The sequence below is a fragment of the Heliangelus exortis genome, chromosome 9, assembly GCF_036169615.1.
Source record: "Heliangelus exortis chromosome 9, bHelExo1.hap1, whole genome shotgun sequence".
NCBI classification, from domain to species: domain Eukaryota; kingdom Metazoa; phylum Chordata; class Aves; order Apodiformes; family Trochilidae; genus Heliangelus; species Heliangelus exortis.
Window position 1 is genome coordinate 11,468,766 of NC_092430.1, and position 23,375 is coordinate 11,492,140.

Sequence of the window (23,375 nt, forward strand, 5' to 3'; positions counted from 1 at the left end):
CGGCCCCACCACGGGGCGGGCGTCCGTTCAGCCTATGGGCGCGGGGAGTGCGGTGGCGGGGGGCGGGTCGCAGCACGGCAATGCCGCTGGGAGAGCAGGTGGACGGCGCCGCCGCCGGGGGCATCGGGCTCCGTAGGCCGCGGCCTGGCTGCGGAGACCGGCGCTGCACCGCACAGCCGAGCAGCTCTCCCTGTCGCAGAGTCCGGCGGCGGCGGAGCCAACACCCACGTTACTGGGGCTGGCGGTTCCCGGGCCGCGACCCTGCCCTCTCAGCGCGTCCGGACCGTCGGGACCAGGTTCCTTTTTCCAAGGAAAAACACCGATCCATATCCCCTCTTTTTGGCCTCTATGGCTCCTATATAAATTCACAAAAATCTTTTAATTAAAACTACCGAATGTAAAAGGGGTTCTAGCAGACAGAATTGAACGAGCATCCCCATAGCATTTCCTCAGGCTGGTCACACCACCCCTGAACTACCTAACCCAATTCCTCCTTACAGCCCTACCATACGGAAAAAAAAAAAAAGTAAGCTAGAAGCAGGTGTTTACCAAACAGCAAGGTACAGTCACTCCTGGGATTTGTCACTGAACATACTGCAAGTCACGGAACAAACTAAAAATCAGCAAACTGTCTTCATCAGCAGCAATGCTCTTGTGCCAACACCTTCCTTCACAGAAGTGAACATGTTCAAAATTACTGGTGGAAGAAAATTAGTGACAGAAACGTTCCCACAGTGCCCTTAGATGAGGTGGGCTTTTAAACAGAACAACCCTAAATATTCTCAGTTATGTAATAAAATTCAGGACAATCAACCTCAAATTACTTTCAATAGAATTTAGTTTTAACCCTAATTTAATTAGTCACTTAGTTTTAATCCCTTGTTTAATTACAGTGGGAAAAGGAAAAAACAACATAGAAAATATTTTTCCCTTGCACTTCTTCTTGGTCCCTCTTTACAAGTCCCCTATGAACAACATAAAGATATTATGGGGGATAGCAGTCATGCTACTCGATTTTAAACCCAGAACACTAAGGGCAATGAAAGCCACATAAGGAGTGGCTCCCCACCTCAGCTGGTCAGTTGCAGAGGTCACTGGGACAAAGGTTTGGATCACAGGGAACAGAAAGCATGTGAGAGAGAAGGCCAAGGAATGGCCTTTACCTCTCCTCCCTTTACCTCTTCTGACTTTTATGTTCTCTTTGACTACGGCTTGACAAGTTATAATCTTTTAGCATACAGCTAATTATGCCTATGTCAGAGAAAGTAACCAAACACTTTTTATTTGCTTAAGACTGTTTTTCTTCAAACTCATTTAATTGTTAGTTTCAGTAAGTAATTATTTCAAACTCTTGAAGAAAGCTCCCTAAATAAGATTCAACACACGTGACTGGTATAAAAGGCTAAGAGCTCTCCAGACATTCAAAAAAATAAGAAACCTTAAGCAAAATTGGGACAATGCATCTAGGCATCCTTCATGCTTTTACAGTATCAATACAAGCGAGGCCTGCCCCCCTGCACGATGAAGCGAAACTTGAAAACAAAAATGGAGTTGCACATGAGCTTTTTTCTTTTACAAGCTTTTAAGGTAACAAATACATACCCATGACTCACTGTATCATATGGAAGTGACCAATTTCTTCTTGCAAATCCTAAACTCTGTTTATAAGAACTTAAATGCACCCTGAAAAAGAACACCATAAATATATATGCTGGAAAAAGGTAACATGAACAAATTTACATAGTTGCAGTCCATATTTAATCTCACTTACATAGCATTTTAAAATATTGCTCCATTTATGAGTCTTGTGAAATACAGGTTTTATTGTTAAGTCTGCGATGTGATAACAATAATGCAATAAAGGAGGCAACAGGTTTTCTGACACACATAGCTTGTCCATACATGACTTACCTGGTGTTACCTTATGCTAATTTCTCATAAGTAATACCATTCCCACGCTGTCACTCTTCATCTATCTAAAATTTCTGTCACCCTCAGAGAAAAGTCTTACTGCCAACATGGGTAAAAGGCCCAAGTTCATTTTAGCATAGTCAAGAAACATTGGTTTTGTAGTGAAGATGCACAGTCACCCTCTTCTTACACTATACTGCACTGCAATGGTAGTACCAAGCCTGGGTAACCTCTACTGCCACACCCTCATCTTCCTGTGTGAGTGAGAGCATGCAAGTACCACATCCCGTGTTTAGAAGGGAGAGAATTCACACACCTGGAGTCACACACCAGTTTCTGCAGCAGCCATATCCCAAACTTCTGCATCTTGTCTGCTGAAATCCTCAGTTTCTTTGGTCTCTGGAAAGCATGACTGGACTTATCTTTTAGTGGAGTATCAAACCAAAGGAATGGAGGCACTCCAGGGACCTGTCCAATGCTGTACCAAAATAAAGAGTTTAAGTAAAACCAAACAAATGCCAGAACATCAGGAAAAAGAACCTCCATCACTGGCAATGGTGAAACCCCTACTGTGGGTAATTTATAGCAAATATTTGTAAGCAATGTCACCATATTTAGCACGTTGCAGTCAGCAACACATACACTTTAGAGGATGCCAAGCAAGAGGGGTTTGCCCCAGACAGCCAGGCAGGCCTCAGGAAATGGGAGTGCTATGGATCCAGCAGACCCAACTACTACAAAGAAAACACAATCTTAACATTTTCTCAGACCAGATTATTAATTTAAATTTCAAAATTATTAATTTAATTATATTTGGAATGGTTAGCTTTTTTTCTTTTAAATAAAGGTATTCTCAGGTACATTTCTGTTGTGATAGACCTCTTATTTATCATTTTACCCATTTCCTTACCTTTGCCATTTTAACAAGTTTTAACATTATGAAAGCACTTATCATAGGGTCCTTTGAATTGAATAGGGTCCATTTGCACTGAAGTAAGAACGAGCCCACTACTTCCTATTGCACCATCAGTCAAGTACATCATTCATTAAGCCTTGCCTGGAAACTTAACAAAATGAAAGCAATGACCTTTTGTCAAATTTTGCTGCAATGATTATTACCATTCTGAGCAGTTCCTCATGTACACTTGCCAGAACTTCACACTCTCACTTTAGTCAACAGACAGGGCCACATGCAGTAACAGCTAACCTAGCATTTTAGCTTCATGTGTGCAGTGAAACTCAGGCAGTGATGGGATGTTTCTTAAGCAGTTCATTGTTGCTAAATCATCCCAGCCTCAAAGTGCAAACTCTTGTACCAACACAGCTGTTCCTGTGGCTCCATGAAGAACTATCGGTCTGAAAGAGTTCAATTCAGATTAATTCCTTGATTTGGTTCATAATATGTCAAGATACAAACAGTTCAGCAGGATCCAGTAGGAATAAGCAGTGAGACTGGTTAAGCCAGCATTTTCACTAGAGAACTGCACATCAAAACTGTCCCCACATATATGAGGCTTTGTATTGTGCCTGAGGCACACACAGACCCTCCTTTCTGCCAGCTCTGTGAAAGAGGTAACCTTTGCCAGAAAATGAGGTAAACTTCAGGAGAAACAAGTTCTAAGCCAACATTAAGTTTAAACAACATTAACATTTGGAGATATGCAATGTCTATATAAAAGATAATGTGCATGAGCCCCTGAATGCCTTTTAAGGAATAATAGTGTGGACTATGAGTAACTTTGGCACATTAACAGTCTTGAGACCCATCTCTGTACATATCTATGTGTGTGCAATTGTCATCTGACCCTGGAAAATCCAGGGCTAAACAGCTCTTTAAAACAACATTTATTTCAAAGTCTGGAAATTTACAGGAAAAAAATATCTAAAAATAGTGAGAGGAAAAAGGACATGAGTGAAGTTCTAAGAAGAAGATACAGATATATCAGAGGTTAAATGGATGAAAAAACACGTATGAACTATTGTTCCACTTAAAAGAAAACAAAAACAAAAAATCTAAAAAATAAAGCAAGGAGGAAGAAAAGGAAAAAAATTAATACACAAAGTGTTTAAATTCATCTCAATATATCAGTCAACTTTGGCTCCATCAGCATGCTCTCCCTTTGCCCTGCTGAGTTAAGTTTCAATGACTGACGAACGATTTCAGCTGTTTCAGATATGTAAGTACTAGAAGAAACATCAGCAGCTAACAGTAAATGTCAGGTTCTATCCCAAATTAGTGCTAAATCTAAACCATGTCTAGGTTACTCTGAAATAGATCACTTACCTGAACTGAAATCACAGTTATTGCTTTATCCTGTACTCTCAACATGCTAAAAGTTCCCAACTTTGAATTTTACTACTATTGTTACATGACACAGAAATTATATTTTGGCTTTTGATTGCCAGACTTTGTCTTTCTTGCCATTACACAAAATACAGGACTAAGGGCCATTATGAACTTTCGTAAAGAGTAAATGTCCCATCAAAAATTGGCAGCAATAAAGAACTGTTGTTAGAACCACAGATTCTTCTGTTAATAAACAGCTACTTACCTCATGATATCCAATTCTTCAAAATATATTATCAGTTACAGTCTCAATATTCATGGGTCCTCATGCACATGAATTTGGATTCTTTTGGCCAAGAGTGTGTATTCAGACTGCCCTTATGCCCTTGGTGTCACTGTGTCCCCTTTCCAGAGACAGAAAGAGAAGAACATAACTGTCTCTCAGTAGTAAGGAAGCCAATTATGGAATACATATGGAGATCGTATCTCAAAAAGAACTTTAAAATCCCTTCCTGTAAGCAACCATTCCTTCTTTCAAATTCCTCACTCTCAGGGGTCATCTATATAGTAGCTCAGATGAACTAAACTGAATTGAACAAAAGTAACTTAATTTTTGAATGGAAGCGTCCATACCTGATTTTTTAAATATAAATTGATATATTTAAGGTAAACCTTAACTTGGTTAAAAATTTTCTTTATGGCTATATATCAAGATGGGAAAAGTAACAAGACAGAACCTGCTGTGCAGGGTAACTACAGTACTTTAAAGTCCATTGACTAATAATTTGAAGACATCTTAAGAAATGCAAGATGGTATCTCCATGTTGAGTAATATGATCCGAATGCATATCCCACCAAGACTGTTCTCTGCAGAACAGTGTTAAGCAAAGTTGCAGCAGCTGGCCATGCTAAGAGTGCACTCCATTCTGTATGCTATTTGCTTTATACAAGCTAATTCACACAATAATCTACAAGAAGGCAAGGAACATCTCTCTACAGGAAAAGCTGGAACTGCAGCTGACAAGACAGATCCTAAAAAATTTTGTAACTCACAGAAAGGTACTAAGAATTAACCAGCATGACTACAGTGTTCATTATGCTTTAAAAGGGAACAAGAAGAGTTTGAACATAACCTGAGAGACAACTGGTCAAAGAGAACAAAACTGGGCACATCACCTACTCTCTCTAAAATAAGGGTAAAATTTAATAACAGCAATTTGTCAATTTTGGTTTTAAAAATACGCCATTATTGGAGAGGAGGAAATCCAATTATGAAATTTAACTTGCCATTTGTCTAAAAGAAATTCAGACACATTACACTGCTCTTAGTACAGTTTGTCATTATGCCTCATTCAGAAGCCTTCTTATAAATGAGGTAACTATTACTCCTGTACTCTAGAAAAAAATCTCAGCACAATGTACAGAAAAAAGTTGCTAAATATTTCCAGGTATCCATGGTTCCACATATTTTCCAGCCATCCACTGGTTCTGCACCCTGTTAAGAAGCACTAGGACTGAACTGGCTTGAAATTCATCTTACTGCATTTCTTATAGTTGTTTCGTTTTCTTTTCCCAAATCTAATTGGGTGACAGAGGACAAAGGAATTTTGCAAGATGGGCATCTAGATAAATGATTCTAATTGCAAAATGACCAACAGCCTTTTTAACCAACCTTTAACCTTTAACTGAGTAGTAGTTGAAAGCCATCAAGAAGCAGCTCAGAGGGGGGCAGCTGCTGCTCTAAGAATGACAGAAATTGGGCTCTGAGATTTAAATTATATCTTAAAATTAGGGTTTGGAGCATGCAGAAGTTCCCACATAGTATTTGGAAATAACACAGTGAAAATAAGCAATGTTTCTTATTTCAATATTTAATCCAAGCAGACACAGACACAATTTATAAAATTATTCTATTGCATTAAGGTTTTATATAGCATTTAACTTTACGAATGTTTTTCCTTCAGTGTATCATATATTCATATTTTAAAATATCTTTGCACAGTCCTTTGTGCAACTACATGCTAAAAATATGCAAATGCACACTTAACACTAAACAGCACAAAAAATACATTCTGTATCCATTCATATGCAAATTTAAAACATTTCACTTGGCAGATAAACAATGAAAAATTATTTTTAAAAAATCAGAAACTACAAAAATGCACACATAAAAGTCTTCCCTTCTGTTTTTTTGGGGTTTTTTTTAGTAAAATACTGCTCTGTATAAGATATAATGAAAAACTCCAGTGCTTACAAAATACTTTTTATCTATGAAAAAAAAAAAATGGTTAAATTTATATCTGTATGTATTAAACATAATCATCTTGTTAAAATATAAAACTGAAATCACAGGGGACATGGCATAGATCAATGCAGATGTCACATCTACCAGGACATGTAAAACTGTAATTAATTGGGCACCAGGCAGTCAGTATCATGGAATATAAACTAAAAACCAAGCACTAATACAATATGCAGCAGCTACAGAATGAAGTGTTTATTCAGCCGTATATATAAAATAGAGGACTTCTACCTTAAGAGGGAGATGTAGTCTTAGTCTGAAGGAATTAATTAATAATAAAAAATGCTGTATTTACTGGTGTTAAAGAGTATACTGTCTCAACTTCCTAAACTTTGCCATAAATACGTCAAATTTCTGTGACACAAGACCTAAACGTAGTCTAATCTCCATCACAGGAATTTCTAAAAAGAAGTTTCCTTTGATGATCATGTGCACTCATGTGCACTACAGGGAACTAACCTCTGTCTCTCAAAACTAAATTTCACATAAACACTTCTAAAATACTGCCATGTCAGCATTGTGTCGGTCTTGTGTTGCTAATGATCATAAATCACCAAAACATACAACTTTCCCTTTATGGAATATGGCTTTAAACACTCTTGAGACTAGATGGCTATAAAGAGAACAATAAAATCAATGTATTAAAAAAATGTAAGCAAACAATTCTACAAGGTTTGTGATAATATGTAAAATGAAATAAAATTTCTTAATTTTGCTTTTACCTCTGTGATCCTTTTTTATAGGGCCTGCTGCTATTCTACAAATACTTTCGAGGCAACAACTGTCTTGGGGAAATCAATGCAAAAAAATCCTCTAATACAGTACTACATCAAGACATGGAGGCAGGTTGGGGAACTGTTCTATTTGGAGGCAACACAATGAATCACAAAAGAACACTTTATTTCTAAAGCTTCCTGGGCCTTACAGGAACAATGTTGTTTCTGGAACAGATTAAAGAAGAAAAATTATATTCAATCAATGTCTGTAACAGCACTAACTGATGTTTCCAATCTTTTCTTAGATTCTAGATTTCTTATTAATGTCATTAAGAAAAATACACATATTATAGTTTAAAGATGACTAAAAATAGTACTGGGACATTTACACCTTCTTTTTTTCCTATGTGAATTAAGAATGATTGAGCCAGCTTTTTTCCTGAGTATTCTTATGAAACCAATAGTGGCAGTTCCTGGTAATAAAATGGCTCCACAAAATTCCTATTAGAGAACTAAAGAAGTAATTATTCAAAATCACTAACAACAAAAAAATAACCTACCACAGAAAATGTTTCAGGAAGCAAACTGTTACAGGGAGAAATAGACAAAGCATAATGGACAAACATAACTGACAGCCATACCAGACGAATGGACATTTTCAATCTCTGGCCACTTTTACAATTTTGAAAAAAAAAAAATCAGGATTTCATTAGCATTTTAGGAGACTATGAAGATCTGTAGCAAATAACTACATTACCTTACCTTACTATAAGAAAACAATGACATTCATAATGTTGCTAAATTTAAAAAAATAAACACACTTTATGAAAGAGGTCTCTACTTTGCAAATATATTTTTTAATGCAATACATCCTATAAATTTATCTCCTGGGACAAATCCTGCATCAGCAACCACTTTTTGCCACTCTAATACTAGATATACAATAACATCTACATTTTCAAAGCTATAAAGTTGTTGCCCTCTGGTTATAAACTTAGCAGCCCATAGGTAAAGCAAATCTGGCAGTTCCACTGTAAGGTTTGAGTCATAGTGATTCAACTCAAAAGGACCCTAAGAGCCAATATAAAATCTACATTTAAATAGCTTGTCCTTTCTGTCTTATTACACTATTTAAAAATAAGCTAGAATACAAGATGTCATATTAAGCAATGTTAGATGCCCAACTTATTACGGTTCCATATCCCTCCCCAAAAGCACAGCAATTCTGAATTAAGGTAGCCACTGTTATTGCTGCTTACCCAGTATAGTCTGTAAGCCACTGTTCAGAAACCTAGGCACAATGAATGGCATGGTAACCTTAACTCAGCATTTCCTGGCTTTTGCTCATTTAAGTCAAAGGAATTAAGTATTACCATGATTTTCGTAGTTTTCCTAACAACCAGGAAATAATAGCGAATAAAATGTAGATCATTCTACACTATACTATACTTAAAATGCTGGTCTTTTTCATAGAGCTTTCTGATTTTTTAAATCATAGAACGTAACAATGGGGGAAGAGTTAAAGACAAAATACACCTAGCTACCATCTTTATTCTGAAGATTTTGGTGCGCCAAAATTGACAGCCAGCTTTCTTGGCTTTCTTGGCTTGCTGGAAGTGTTTGGTGTTGATTTGTTATGAGGAACAGCTGGAGTAGCCACATTGTCTTGAAATGAAACAGTGGATTGAGCAGCTTGAGGAGCTTTTAAAGGAGCTGAAGAACTATCTTGCTGAATGTGGTCAGAAGACACTGGCTGTTCATTCTTTAGTGGTGCAGCTTGAGGGGAACTCTGAAACTCCTTGAACTCAAAGTTTTTCTTGCTAGCAGCCCTTTTTTTAGTTACCTTTAAATTAAATAAATATTATTTAACAGAATGCACTCAAAAAACTGCAAATATTTCACTTCCAGAACACATGCATACAATTTACTACAACAACTTTCAAACACTAAATAGAGCTTCACAGCGGGGTTGCTGTTGCATTCATCATGTAGGCACACCTCTTTACAAAAATAGAATATTAAAACAAATCTGCCAATCTTACCTGAAGAGGTATAAACTGGTTGTGAGAACCAACTGGTATAGTTCCTGCAAGAGACATATTTCCTGGATAGGAGCCAGGATAATAATGTTTAGGCACTGGATTTCCCCAGGATACTGGACCAAACATGTGAGATGAAGGAGGCATTACATTAGCTGTGAAAATAAGTAACTTTTAGCTCTCTTTCCTCAAAAAGAGGTTATCACCTCCCCACAACCCCACAGCCTCAAAGATACCCCAACTACATTTGTCTGCATGTAGTTTTGCTTTCCAGTCAAACCTCATATTCTTCATATTGACTTGAAAATAGGCAAGTATTTATTACTAAAAAATATGAAACAGTTCTGCTTTACAAAACTACACTTGGATGACATCACAGTTAAGGGCAACGCATTTCAGAGCTCACATAACTTACGACATTCTCAGCTGAGTGAAGTGTATTGGTAGAAGGATGCAAGTTCAGGGAATCTTTTGAAACAAGTCAGCAACACAGAAACCCCAGTGAAAAGCAGTAGCTGTATGGGTTACTAGGATGCTACAACGGTGCTGACTCATTCATTACTATCTGTGAATGTGAGCTTTAGTAGAATACAAAATAGACAGGAACCAGAAACATCACCAGGATTTTTAGTGATTTTGGGGGGTTACTTACCATGCTAATGTCTGACACTGTACAACAGGACTGTGATGCAGCACTTCATCAGTGAAAGCTCGTTATAAACAAATAAACTAATGCATGTATAAGCATTAACTATACTTTAATGTTAAGTTAATAACATTAACTTTTCTTCCCCCCATATTAACAGGGGGAAAAAATCCATGTAGAAAATAAAGGAAGGTCTTTCTTACAAATTCTAGACTATCAGTTTTAAGTAATTATTGTTGTTTTGAAGGGAAAAAACTGCCAAAAACCCAACTAAGTCTGAATGAACAAGCGCATTCTTGAGTAAAAGAAATAACTGGGAATGCTGTGATTCTTTCAATTGAATTAATTTGTATGCATATGGAAGAGAAGAGGCTCATGAACTGCTTTCAAAGCAGTTCAGACAAACAACTACATAGACAAAAAACAATGGGGCTTTTCTGAAGGTATTAGTTTTCATAGAAAGAACTAGTACAACTATAGGGTAAACGTACAATATTTGAAATGGGTACTAGTGAAATACTTACCAGGGGGCTGTGCAAATACTGGAGGAATAGATCCAGGTGGTACAGGAACTCCCAGTGGTTGATAATTTGGAAACATTGGTGGAGGCAAAGGTGGAGGCAAAGGGAAGTTTACTCCTATAGAACTCTATGAAGAAGGAAACAGAGGATTGCTAATGGACACAATGCAAAAGAGACAAAATTTTAAAAGACTCTTCCAATTCTCACCAAATGCTGTAAAGCAAGAAGTGCAGCTTTCTCCTTTGCTTCAGCTTCGGAATGGCACTGAGGTCCATGAATCAACAAACCATTCGATAACTTTATATGACAAACTGTCATAGTCTACAAAAATGAGATAAGATTCATGTGGTAAGATTTCTGAGGGAATCTGTATTGCTGGCAAACAGAGATACAGAGGATTTGCTTGATTTGAAAAAAGGCAACAAAAGGTGTTAAGGTTAATTTTTTACAGGGATTTCAAGTGCTCATTTCAAATATTTAATATAAGAAAATTGAAAAAAAGTTGAGAACTTGAACTTTTACAGAAAAGCCTTTTACCTGTGGTGTTCTTAAGAAAGAGAAATCTGGTTGCGACATTCCAACAAGAGAACAAACATGAGAAAGTTCAGAAACTGTAGACAGTGCAGGCTGTGGACAACCAAAAGGGTGACCTTCAATTTCCAGTGCTGATGAGTTCTGAGGGGCTCCACTGGTATGAACTTTATTTATATAAGCAGCTGACAACAGGAAACAAACAAACAAACCTGTATCACAAACATGTCCTGCACGGAAAGGATAGCAACTGGTATTAACAGAAAAAAAAGTGTACTTGATCTTTTTTCTGACATTTCCATATTTGATTAATAAAACACAGGAGATTAACTATAAAGAGATTTTTAGATCTAAAGAAGTGGCACTTAAAAAGATGCACATTTTATTACTATATTTTGAAGATCATTACAATGCTGTCATCTATGATCTAAAATGTCACTACAAGGTAAAGCTCTGAACTCACGAACTAATCTCGAAGCATACCCATTTTTTTTGCTTGTCTGTTTTGCAGGGCAGCTCCATGGCAATCTTGGCTTCTAGGGGGAGCAGGAACATCATTAACTTGCGATTTGACTTCATTCCTTGTCTCCTGGTCAGAACCATCTATCTTCAAAATCTCTTTGAGCATTTGTGTTCCTTTCTTTAAAAATAAAAAAACATTCAGAGGCATAACAGCATTCAGATAACTTTACCTTACCAACTGTGATTATCATAATTGGTAAAAAAATCTGACTGTTTTCCTAACAGTAACATTTTATCAAAGCACAGATAACAGTATCTCAGCATAAACACATGTGGGTTTTACTTCTCTTTGAGAACAGCTAAACAAATCATCAATATGTTTAAAAAGGCAGTATGACGTTGCATGGAAATTCTTTAAATAGAAGCACTAATAGTAAGATAGCAGATGCTAAATGGCAATTTAATGATTTCTGCAGTATACAGACCATAGCAAATGATTGTGGTGACTGACGTTCTTCATTTGCAGCTCTCTGCTCCTTGGAATAAGTCTGCACTTCATTTTCTTTGGAAATTTTCAAAGAAGCTAGAAAACTCTCAAGTTCATTGTCCTTAAAATAAATTTAAAAAACAGTAAAATTAAAAGCAGATGCAAGAGGAAAGGTTTATTAGTTTGAAATTTATTTTACGCTCATCTTTTTCTCTTAGCTCGGGCAGATCACAGTCATGTCTGCTTAGAGTGTGAACAGACACCCCGATGCTACATCAAGTTTTGTATGCTAAAAAGATGCAAGTATTGACCAATAAGAAATTATTAAAAGAATGATAAAGGTTATACACGTTTGTCTTGTATCTGTTATAAACTTGAATTTGAACACAGGTGGTCAGGAATAATTGGAACAACATGGACTGGAAAATTAAGTTAGTCAACATGCACACAAGGAAATCTACTACCTAGGTCTTACCTTTCCAGCTGCACAAGGACCCTTAACAGCAGCTTTCTGAATTACAGGAATGTTGGGACTTTCATTCCTCTTCAAAAGTTTGACATTGTACTTATTCACATCTGCAAAATTCTGAAATAAAGAACGGCATTTATTATTGAGTACTCATACTCCCTACCTCATAACACCATCATTAGACATGCATCTGCCAATAGCTTTCACACAGCTTACTGAAAACCTCGCATCTATGTTTTGTCATTATAACATAGCTTTTACAGTCTAAGAAGAATATGAAAATCCTTTGCTACACCCTATTAGTTACCTACTAAAAGAATCAACTAAGAAACTGGCTAAAGAAAAATCTATAAAATGATAAATCAGATCAGAGTAAAATGAAAAGAAAATAATATATTTACTTGGTACAAAAGAAATTACCTGTTTGTTTGGTATTCTATTATGTGAATGATTTTCACCTCTTGTAACTCTGGAATCTTCTTTAACTACAAAAGAATGCATTCTTCTGAAATGGTCTTAAAATCATAGCAATGATCAAGACTCAAAAAAACCAGTAACTTCACACAAGTACACAGAGATGCATTAATATGAATGATTGCATCAAATGTTTAATTCATAATTAGCAGGTCATTTAGCGTATGCTCTTCTTGTAGGATAAAGTACATACAATATATATATAATTTTATATTCTACAAATATGATAGCAAACTTTAAAACAAAGTGTGTTGTTTTCTTTGGTTGGTTTGGTTTTTTTTTATATCAGATAGGTGGAAGGTCAACATAAATGCAGAATAGCTTGATTAAAAGGGTGAGGAACAAGTGTTGGAAAAACCAAATATGCACACCATGGACTTTTTTTTGAGAATAATAAGTGTAACAAATTGTTTATATGACCATTTTTTTACAGTAACTACAAAAAACCTCAAAAGGCATCCAATGAAGATTTAGATAAAGCATCCGGTCTCGTAAACAAAGTTTCCAATTATAGTACTTACATTTTTTGTAAGACTCCTGTTTTCTTTGCTGACCTTTAAAGCTGCTGTCATTGAATCCTGGCTTATAGAACTGACTGCCAGTTCCCAGTGTGATATCCTGAGGTAGAAATGCACCCTAGGATTTCAAACATAAAACTTAAACGAGAAAACCTACATAGTAGCCCTGTACAATTACCTCTTTCCAGAGATATTATCCTGTGTAACAATACTTTCATGCAGAGCATTTATTTGTAACATTAACTAGAAAGTTTTCTGATGTAATGAACTAATATATAAAATTAAACATCTTCATATTTGTAACACAGGGATCTGTTTAGAGTTTATATACTGGATCTATTTAAATGTTCTATACTAACCTTCTCATGCATGTTTTGCTGAATGTGGTGAGGCTTCCCAGAACTCTGCAATGACTGCCATATGCTACAGAATTCATCATCTTGCTTACTTTGTGCCTGACAAGATTAGAAACAAGACCCCCAAGAAGCACAACAGCTATGAACTCAAATTTTGAACAGGTCATCGTAGAATACATAGAATACAAACCATAAAGCCCAAGTTTAAGAGTGCCCAGATGACAGAAATTTTCATACTGACACTAGAGAACTTGCAGGTATTTAATGTATGAAATAGGCTACTGTAGTGGATTGTACTTATATTAGAATTTCTCCTAAGAATCACAATTAAGCTGACATGAACTTGGTACGTTTTGCAGTTGTTTTTGCTTTGTTATTAACTGAATTTATAAACACAGGAAAGATGACTGAGTATAATAAACATAGATAGTAGCCAGAAATGTTTTCAAAAGCACGCTCTCATACTGTTAATATTCTTAAATATTATTCTTAATGCCTTAGTTTTTAAGCTTTATCAATCGGGCTCAATTGCTTCATAACACTACAGGTATGTTACCACAGAACTGTACCCAGCTATGTAAAAAAGATTTTGAAAATAAAGAATCTAAACAAGGGTAAATACAGGATGTTACACTCATTCAAGAATGGGGACAAATTCTACTCCAGTCTGTATCCAGACTAAGCAATCAGATGAATCATAAGAAAAGGACATACACTCCAAATAGGGGGCCAAAATAAATATTGATACATTGGAATCCAATACTAAACGAATCAGAACACTCACTTTGTTTTTCTGATTGCCACTCAGATATGATCCTTTCTGGACTGAGTTCGAGTTGCCCTGATTTTCAGCCTTGAGATTGTAATGCTGTCTTCCATTCAGTTGCTAAATCATGGAGAGAAAAAACACAGAAGTGTTTTATTGCCTTAGATTCTCTTTCAAAAATATTTTTTATTGTATAGACTTGGAAATGATGAGAAAATTCTCAAACCACAGCAACATGAAATTGCCCATTTACCTAATTTTCTTTAAACAAGTCACTCATTAAAAAAAACTCAACTAAGCCAACAAGAACACCAACCCACCTGCAATTTTTGCTCCTTTATTGTATTTTAAAACAAAGTTAATTATAACCAAGAAGTAAAATTGACAATGAAATCATGTCTCGCATGTCTTCCCTTTCTGAGGATGGACAAACTTGGCCTACAGTAAGCATTACTTAGAACAGAGATTTAAGGAAAGAATTTCATCTCTGCCCAAAGTGTTTGTTGTCACCAAATATGGTACCACTGCTGTGGTATTTGTGTCTTGAAAATATAACTGGAGCTACCCAAAGCATAACAACTGTCAATAACAAACTTTTGGTCCCTTTCAATACTGGATTATCTCATTTCAAGATAAGGATTACCCTGCTTCTAATATACTAACAAAAATTAAATTTTGTTTACACTGATGGAGATAACAACCATGGTCCCAGTTTAGCTTCTAGGTAAAAAAAAATTGTAAAAATGAAAGAAAAGTCTTACTTGCGTAGGAACAAAAAGGGAGCGAGGCGAATGGTTGAGGCCACCCAAATGCACTTTTTGTGAGCATGCAGATGATGGATCAGATGTGTATGAATTGTAGTTATTCACAGCTGGCTGAGGTTTAACTATGGCTGTCAGTTTTTGGTTTCCCATTTCTGACCGACTACCATGAGACAGGTTAATTAAGGCACTTGATGGCAGACGATATCCTCTGGCAGGTGAGCACCTTAAGAAAAGCAAATTACAGAGTTGTGTCATCTATTTCAATTGTTGACATTCCAATATATCTGATTTAACAACACCCTTGTCTCTATGCCAAAAGGTAATAATTCAAGTTTGAACAGCTGGGGCTGAAAACCTTATCCAATTTTGAAATCTTGTGCCATTCCACACATAGTTAATCCCTCTGTCAATCTATCTATCTGTCAAAACCAGAAAACACCAGTAACTACTACTGGTCTGAGTTTATATTGCATCTTGCAGTGCTGATCTCAAATAAATTTGAAGATGAATTAATTGTTATAGCATAGTTCTGTAGTAAATAGTTCTGTTAAAAAAATGTGAATCAGGAAAAAATATTTGTTTCTTATTCTGAGATGGAAACTAAAGTAAGTATCAGAATTATAAACTGAAGCTTAGCAGCATTTAATCAGTTTTATATATGTTTTTATGATTCTGAATACTAAAAGACTTTCTGTGTTACAGGAGATGCTCTTTCAAGGGACAGCACTGCATTATGCTTGCTGACTGAGGAAACAGATAGATAAGATTCTCTCTAATTTTGGTTGTAAAATATTTAGCTAAGAATAACAATAAAAGAGGCCTGCTAGGTAACTAAGCACACTTAGAAGTTCACCCGTTTACTTAAATACAGAAGAGTTATCATACTTTTTAAAACAAAAGCATTCATCACATCTCCACCTCCTCAAGAGCAGGTTAGGTTTTTAATGGTGGAAAGAAAAACGTTTAACTTAGTGCCTGATTATTAATTACTGACAGGTCGGAGTTTCTTCCTCAGAGGACTGATGATTACCATTTTTTTTCATCTATACATTTAGACATCCTGATAATCTGGTTTATACTTATTTGTTTTAGAAAGACATTTCCAACTACTACTTTATTCTGCTTGTTCATATTTGCTGTCTACAAATCTGAAGCTTCTAAAGACTGAAAAAAGCCTGAAGAGCATTTCCAAAACATAGTATGTGTCACAGAAATTATTCCTACTTGAACAGAAAAAAGGAACACAAAAAAAAACCTGACCTACATCTCTGAGAAACAAAATTTTAAAAATAGGCATTAAAAATAACCAAACCAAACAACCATTTCACAATTATATGGCTGCACGAACCTTATAGTTAGGCCTCCAAGGAATTCTTCATCAAACAGGACTTCGAAGAGCACATCTGTTTCTCTGCTGGCTATACAAAACAAAGTATAATATTATCCTATATATATGCAACAGTAGATGTTTTCATCTAAATTATGCCAACATCTACATTAGTTATGCAGTAAGTAATGGAAAGACCACAAATTAACCAGCAACACAAAAAGACTTTCATTCATGTATTTTCATTTTAATTTATTTTCATTAACAGCAAATGCAGTAATGCTTCTCAAAATCACATATGGCTGCCTTTTAAATATATTTTCAAAGAAAATTTATTGACCTGCATTAACAGGACTGCAACTTATATTGCAATATATCACAGCTGTCAAACTCCCAGAAACAAAATGCAAGCCACCTTCACATTCAGACAGCTGGAAGATGACAGATTTAACACTACTGTCTTGCATAACTATAGACTAACTCCTTTAAATTTATACTAATGTATAATCATTGTGAAGAAAAGAGGACATCTTTGAAAAGCTGCACTCAAGCCTAGTCTGTTCAAGATTCTGTTGGATGTGAACTGAAAGAGAAGGCAACTATTTAAAGGTCAGGTAAGAAAGCAATTTCTATTACTAGATCTCAAACTGCTACACCCAGTGTGATTCAGTAAACCCTCTTGTTTATCTAAAACAGATTTATGGATAACCTTGCCAAAGAAGGTATAAATCCATGTCACTTAGCAGAAATGGAGCATCACATATTAAAAACTCAACTCCAATGAAAATCATATTTGATAAGATTTCATGTTCAATGCAAGTATGAAGGCTAATACTTGTTTTTATCTGCATTTCTCTTAACTTTGCACATATCTTCCCGTAACTTCATTTTCTTCCTTTTTTTGCAGCCCCTCTTATCTCTTATTAATCTACCTTCTTCATATTAAGAATGAAGAAATGATTTCTTGTTTGAAGTAGAGCTTTGTAACACAAAAATTAAGACAAAATACTAGTAGGTTTCATTTAAAAGAACATCATTAGTGGCTTCAAGTTGTATATGCTTCACAGGTGAGAGAAATTTCGGTGCCTTCTTTTCTGATGCCTACTATCACATCCACAGCTGAGCTGTTATAGAGTTATTAAGCTACAATTATGAAGAAAATGTTACCTCCTTTAATTCCTATAATGGTACCTCGAAGACCAACTGGAACAGAGAAGTTCTCTCTCACATTGACAACACGGTCAAACAGCCTGTACTCTGCATCTCGATCTGGAACAACCCCATTCTGTTGTTCTAGTGGCTGGCAATAACCAGAAGATGTGTTAATAGTCACAAAAACCAGAGACTGAAATAAAAATGCATTTATAATAACAACTTAAACACAATACAAAGCAAAATTTCTGTAAAAACAAAAATATTTACGATCATATCTTCTCTCCCAAGGCAGAAACCTTTTTAAGAAACTTTTTTTTTTCAACTCTAAATCACTGCTTCTGCCTGAGAAAACAGCAGTGCTGCTTGTGATCCAAGGCAGACCAAGGAAATTTATCTTATTCAGACAAAATAAAACCAAGCATAACCTGCCTGTATCAGTAAGGCAGGTATCTGTGAGATACCAGGCAAGATGAGCAGTTGGATGTATGACAAGAACTGAACAAAAAGCAAAACAGGGAAAGAAGACTAATGAGTACATTTTATTCTGCCTTCATTAGACAGCCAATGAGAACTGTCAAAGTGGGAAGGACAGAAGTCAGAAAAGAGCTTGAAGTCAGTATAACACACAACAAGGGTTTATACTTCGTAGAAATTAATTTTAGAGGCAGAATACTGCTCTCAAATTGATTTTCTAGAATAAATCTTAAAACTTATTCCATCTACACTGTCATAAAATTCTACTCTGAAAGTTCCTAAGCTTAGGTAAAATAAATACATTACTTACTCTGTACAGCAAATGGGGTTTCACAGTTACTCGCACCTTCTTGTTGCTCCTTCTTTGCTAAATAAGAAAGAACAGAAAGGCATTACAAACAAGGAACCAATACTGGATTTCAAGTCCAACAAAACACCTGAAAAGATAACGTAGAATTCTTTTGCTTTTTTCTTAATTAAAGGTATACAGCTTTCACAAAATCTGTGGCCTTTAAAAAGCAAGTTCCTAATTTTCCTCAGACCAAAGAGAAACTGCAAGGGAAGAACAGCTAGGATTGCACTTAGAAACAACACTTCAGTAGTTCAAAATATATACTGACACCTGCTCCTGTCTGAAATCACCAAAAGGCAGAGTTCAGAGCATGGCCTGGATTACCTCAGAAAAGAAAAAGTGAATTAAAAAAAAAATTAATAATGAGCTCTCTTTAATTGCTGGGACAATTCACATTACATATTCAGAACTTATATTATGTTTTGTATTCTTTTTCTTTCGAATGACAAGTAACCTTCAATCATTCTAATTCAAGAACTTGGAAAATATTAAGCAGATGCTTTTTAGCTGAAATCAAGCTACACACCTTGCATTTCTCTATTTCTTCTTCAATTTTCTCAACAATGGCTGCATCCAAAATTTGAAAGTCACAAGATGAGCGAGACAAAGCAGATACAGGATGTGCCTTTAACCAGGATATAATTTCTTGAACTTTCTCAGCTCTAAATAAAAAACAACATGAATTAAAATTAACTGCATGAATTAAGCATTTTACAAAGTTCCCTGATTTAATCAAACAAGTACTAAGATATAGGCACAATGCTTGTGTACACTCACATAGAATCAAAATTTAAGAGTTCAGTTTGAGAGAGGCACTAAAACCAAGATGTCTACCCGATATGTGCAATACTGCTTCAAAACTAGAACCTTAAATTTTTTCTCAGGTAAAAAAAAAAAATTAAAAATGTACTTATGTAAAAGTGTTCAGCAAATATTTGCATCCAACAAATTAAACACATCCAGCTGTGATTAAAGGCTCTGTGACCAGCTGTTTCTCACAACATAGTAAGAAAGAACTTCAGGCATGCCTGTGGTAAAATGGAACAGAAACCTGAGATTCTAATAAAAGTTTCATAATAGCACACCTCCCTGGCAGAAGTCCTGAGGAGTACTGCATCATGCAGCTTAACCAACTGAAGCCCATGAATAGGGCTCACTGAATAATATTAAAAACTTTTTTACAGTTACTATACTGTATCTGGAACCAAAGTTGCTTCTTGCTTCCCATGAAGCTGATGAAATGTATATTAAAAAAGAAGTAAAAAGTATTTTAACTTTGGTACATGTTATTTTTCATATGCAAAGTGATCTTAATTAAAATAATTATTTCTTATTTTCCAAAAATGATCCATTGGTGACTATAACACTACTTATTGAAGGTAAATTTAAACAAAAGAATTACAAAGTAGACATTGAAAAAGAGATTTCTCATTCATAGGACTTGAGATAAGAAAGAGTCTGACAGGGACTTGGACTCCACAGGTGGAAATTACAACATTAGGACAACTTTTTCAGTCATCACTGAATAATCATGATGCTCAAGTGACAGCAAGGCTTCATTTACATAGCAGCCACTATATAATCAACAGCATTTTCACAATGTTGTCAGCCTTTATTCTACTTATTTATTCCAAGAGTAAAAAAAAAAAAAACAAAAAGAGAGAGAGAGAGAGAGAGAAAGATGGCTTACCCATTCTCATCCTCTCCAGGCCAAATGTCATCTTCATAGAAGATATCTTCCTGGCTGTTCTTGGCTATGTAATTAAATAGTTCAGGGACTCTAAAAATGAACAAATGGAAGACAAATCTAATTTCATATCAGCATAGAACAAAAATCACCTCATCAAAAGAAACTTTGACAGGCTTCAAAACTTCTGGAGCCCAGGGGGATTATTTTTCTCCTAGCTTACTTAGTTCCTACTGTTCATTTGTCAGGGACAATCTGTTGACAAAATTATCCCAAAATATGCTTCTCCATGGAAGCAGAGAATACTGAAAAAAACAAACCAAACCAAAACCACAAAAAACAACCAAGAAAACCACCCAGCAATCTCCAAAAGCAAACTTACAGTTCTTACAAAGACTATGTCCAGGGGACAAAATCCAAAGACTGATACAAAGGTGGGTAATTGGTATGAATTTCATGCAATCCTTACCTTTCTAAATATTCGGCAAGTAGCTGTTCTACTGCAGAAGAATACATCCATTCATTTCCAACTTTCTTTGTATAGCCAGGAACTTCTTCATTTTTCTTATTGAACTTGAGGTTTAGCCCCACATTTGCTTTATGATCTCCATGAGGACTGCAAATTTGGAAGTTTATTACCATGTAATAATAGGTATGTATGTACACACATTAAAAAAAACGTACATAATCATAAATTGAGCCTGAAACCACAGAAAATTCATTGTACTGTTTACCTGTTAGACAATTTATGCCTTTCTGCAAAACTAAAGCCAACAGAACAATTCTCTAGTAAACAGAAGTTCACAATAGGAAAGCAAAACACTGCATATTAATTTAGTTTACAACAAATATACTTTGAAGAAAGCTTCACATCACATAATGGTTATACACTCAATAAAAACAGCACTTAGAAGTGATAGAAATTCTTTAAAAGTTCTATTAGAATTCAGACACTTCTCTACAATTGAAATTCACGAAGAAAACTTACTTTTTCTTTGATCCTCTTCCAATAAAGATACTCCCTGTAAATCTGGAAACAAGATATCCACTGACACCAAGACGGCTGGCCAAAACATACGCAGGATTATATTTCACTGAATATTTCTATAAAAAAAACAAATGAAAAATATCTGCAATTCCCAAAAGGTAAGGAGTCATACACCAAGGGCAAATGAATAAATAATATGGAAGCATCCCTTAAACACACTCACTAGTAAGCTTTTAATTGAAAACCAGAAGCACTTACATGTTGGTTCTGTATTAAAGGATCAAGCTGGGGTTCACATGGAATATTGAAAACTACACGAATTCTCCCTTCTGTGATCACATCACGTGAATCTTGAACCTTGGAGAGAAATCCAATGCATAAAAAATGTTATTTTAAAACTGCAGATTTTGGATACCAGACCTTATAGTCTATTTTATCAACAGTTTAGCTGCAGTAGGCACAGAGATGCTCTAAGATTCATCATCTTGCCTTAACCTTTACACTGCTTCCTCACAGAGGCAAACAGCATTACATCAAAGGAGTCCATGGCTGACAGTGGTCCAAAATGGCAACTCTATGTAGTGCAAATTATCCCAAAGTATTAATAAAAATAATTCTGCATTCAAACTATGTTACCTTTTTCCTACCAAAGCAAAAGTGATAGGAAAAGTAGAAGAACCCACTTCTCCTCTGACTAAGATTTCCTCTCATCAGGAAATCTTTGATTTAAAATTTTAGCTAGCAAATACTGCCACTGCCACACAACATCTTAGATTATTTTAGCCTTGCAAAAATGACATCTAAGGGAGGAAAAATGAAATTATTGGAACTAACTTCTCCCATGCAGCCGTAGCACGGCAATCCCAGCATAAAGGCTGTACTTCCAGGAGGAAACAAGTCATCCAGAGTTTTGATGTTTGAAAAACGAGAGTCAAAGGCTTTGATATCCTACATGAAAAAGACAAAATCCATGATGTTAAATATGATTCACTTCCAGCAGAATAATTAGAAAGTTGATATAGACACTTACTTTAGAGAATTATCCGAGACTGAAATAATTATTGAAGGCAAAGAAGTCAATGCAGTATTACCAATGCTTGCTACAAAAGCAACTATGTTAAATCATAGTAGCACCACCACTCTTTTAAAAGTATCATAATTAAAAAAGATTACAAAAATACATTTTTTCAGGAAGGTTCCTAAACTGTGCAATAGAATTCCAACTTTTGTGACAAGATCATTAAATAAGCATGTTGCATTTTTCTTCATACAATAGATTAATTTTAGAGGCTTGTTTTCGTTCATTTTTTTGTTTTAAAGAAGCATATACTTTGCTCTATGCACTGCCCCAGGAAGAAAGGAGATCTCCTGCCCCAATGCGTTAATGAGCTATGTGGAAAAAGATACTAGACATATTTTTACCTTGACAACAGTTTGGTAAACAAATGGAAGAACTTGTTTTGACCACTGCTTCTCCAAATAAACTTCTCCATTTTGGTTTAGTTGGTATCTGTTACCAGTGAGTAACTGAGCATATACAACAATTGATGTTTCATGAATAATTATTCCTTTTCTTCTTTGGTAACTGAATACAAAGCAGAACATTTAGTTTATTGCAACAAACAGAACTGGAATGAATTTCTTGAAATTAAATAAAAATTAATAATATTAGAAATAGGTTGCTTCCTTTTTTTTTTAAATGCCCAGAATAAATGGCTTAACCAATTGCTCACCCATTGCTGCACAGGCATTACTACACAGCTAAATGTGCTAACTTGAACACATTTGACTTTGCAAGGGGAAGAACTAGGGGCAATTAAGGCAGCAAACTCAAATGACAGATAACAAAACACACTACCATAGCTCAGTTCTGTTCCCCTGGGCACCCACATCTAGGAGAGCAGGAGTTGTATTCAAGTTTAACAATGCTAAGCTATTAAAGTTGTAACTTGATACTGTGTGACTGTTCTACATATAAATAAAAGTTACTAAAACCAGACAGAAAACTGAGTGGGAGAGTAAAAACTGAAATTCTTTAATTTGACAATTCCTCCTTAACAGCATGTAACTTTAAGTACCTAGGGACTAATTCCATATGTTCTGAAATTCCAACAAGCTCTTTTATGTTGTGCTTTTTTAAAAA

The 23,375-nt window shown here is 35.5% G+C and overlaps 2 protein-coding genes across 7 annotated transcripts in view; both read right to left on the bottom strand.

Moving 5' to 3' along the window:
• Positions 1 to 27: 27 nt before the first annotated feature.
• Positions 28 to 4,548, bottom strand: LOC139799791 (uncharacterized). 3 transcript variants are annotated; one of them, XM_071752152.1, is made up of 3 exons: positions 4,464 to 4,548; positions 1,603 to 1,683; positions 28 to 355 (listed from the first exon to the last, which is right to left on the bottom strand). In XM_071752152.1, the coding sequence occupies exons 1-3, from the start codon at positions 4,466 to 4,468 to the stop codon at positions 28 to 30; spliced, it is 414 nt and encodes a 137-aa protein (XP_071608253.1). In that variant the 5' UTR covers positions 4,469 to 4,548. The 3 variants fall into 3 exon arrangements, 2 of the variants coding, with proteins under 2 accessions (XP_071608253.1, XP_071608252.1); XM_071752151.1 differs by lacking the exon at positions 4,464 to 4,548 and adding an exon at positions 2,228 to 2,662; XR_011727472.1 differs by lacking the exon at positions 4,464 to 4,548 and adding an exon at positions 2,822 to 2,940 and having other exon boundaries at positions 219 to 355.
• Positions 4,549 to 6,053: 1,505 nt separating this feature from the next.
• XRN1 (5'-3' exoribonuclease 1) overlaps positions 6,054 to 23,375 on the bottom strand; it is a 33,675-nt gene continuing 16,353 nt past the window's right edge. For 2 of the 4 annotated variants that reach the window (XM_071752145.1, XM_071752147.1), the window contains exons 21-43: positions 22,655 to 22,817; positions 22,067 to 22,180; positions 21,491 to 21,589; positions 21,233 to 21,348; positions 20,714 to 20,860; positions 20,248 to 20,337; positions 19,084 to 19,219; positions 18,516 to 18,572; positions 17,744 to 17,876; positions 16,598 to 16,667; positions 15,247 to 15,472; positions 14,504 to 14,605; positions 13,723 to 13,818; positions 13,367 to 13,481; positions 12,792 to 12,856; positions 12,378 to 12,488; positions 11,901 to 12,023; positions 11,437 to 11,593; positions 10,960 to 11,138; positions 10,630 to 10,743; positions 10,426 to 10,549; positions 9,259 to 9,410; positions 6,054 to 9,059 (exon numbers count right to left, since the gene is read on the bottom strand). In XM_071752145.1, the coding sequence (XP_071608246.1) occupies positions 8,766 to 9,059; positions 9,259 to 9,410; positions 10,426 to 10,549; positions 10,630 to 10,743; positions 10,960 to 11,138; positions 11,437 to 11,593; positions 11,901 to 12,023; positions 12,378 to 12,488; positions 12,792 to 12,856; positions 13,367 to 13,481; positions 13,723 to 13,818; positions 14,504 to 14,605; positions 15,247 to 15,472; positions 16,598 to 16,667; positions 17,744 to 17,876; positions 18,516 to 18,572; positions 19,084 to 19,219; positions 20,248 to 20,337; positions 20,714 to 20,860; positions 21,233 to 21,348; positions 21,491 to 21,589; positions 22,067 to 22,180; positions 22,655 to 22,817 (2,983 nt within the window). In that variant the 3' untranslated portion in view covers positions 6,054 to 8,765. The remainder of the gene's footprint in view (positions 9,060 to 9,258; positions 9,411 to 10,425; positions 10,550 to 10,629; positions 10,744 to 10,959; positions 11,139 to 11,436; positions 11,594 to 11,900; positions 12,024 to 12,377; positions 12,489 to 12,791; positions 12,857 to 13,366; positions 13,482 to 13,722; positions 13,819 to 14,503; positions 14,606 to 15,246; positions 15,473 to 16,597; positions 16,668 to 17,743; positions 17,877 to 18,515; positions 18,573 to 19,083; positions 19,220 to 20,247; positions 20,338 to 20,713; positions 20,861 to 21,232; positions 21,349 to 21,490; positions 21,590 to 22,066; positions 22,181 to 22,654; positions 22,818 to 23,375) is intronic. The other 2 variants (XM_071752146.1, XM_071752148.1) reach the window with 2 other exon arrangements.

Excerpts from the sequence above, each read along its gene's own strand:
- LOC139799791 (XM_071752151.1), bottom strand. The coding sequence starts at position 2,523 with ATGGTGACATTGCTTACAAATATTTGCTATAAATTACCCACAGTAGGG. Across the intron at positions 1,684-2,227 it reads AAACTGGTGTGTGACTCCAG|GGTGCATTTAAGTTCTTATA; the intron begins GTGTGTGAATTC and ends GTTCTTTTTCAG. Across the intron at positions 356-1,602 it reads TATGATACAGTGAGTCATGG|GAGCCATAGAGGCCAAAAAG; the intron begins GTATGTATTTGT and ends GAATTTATATAG.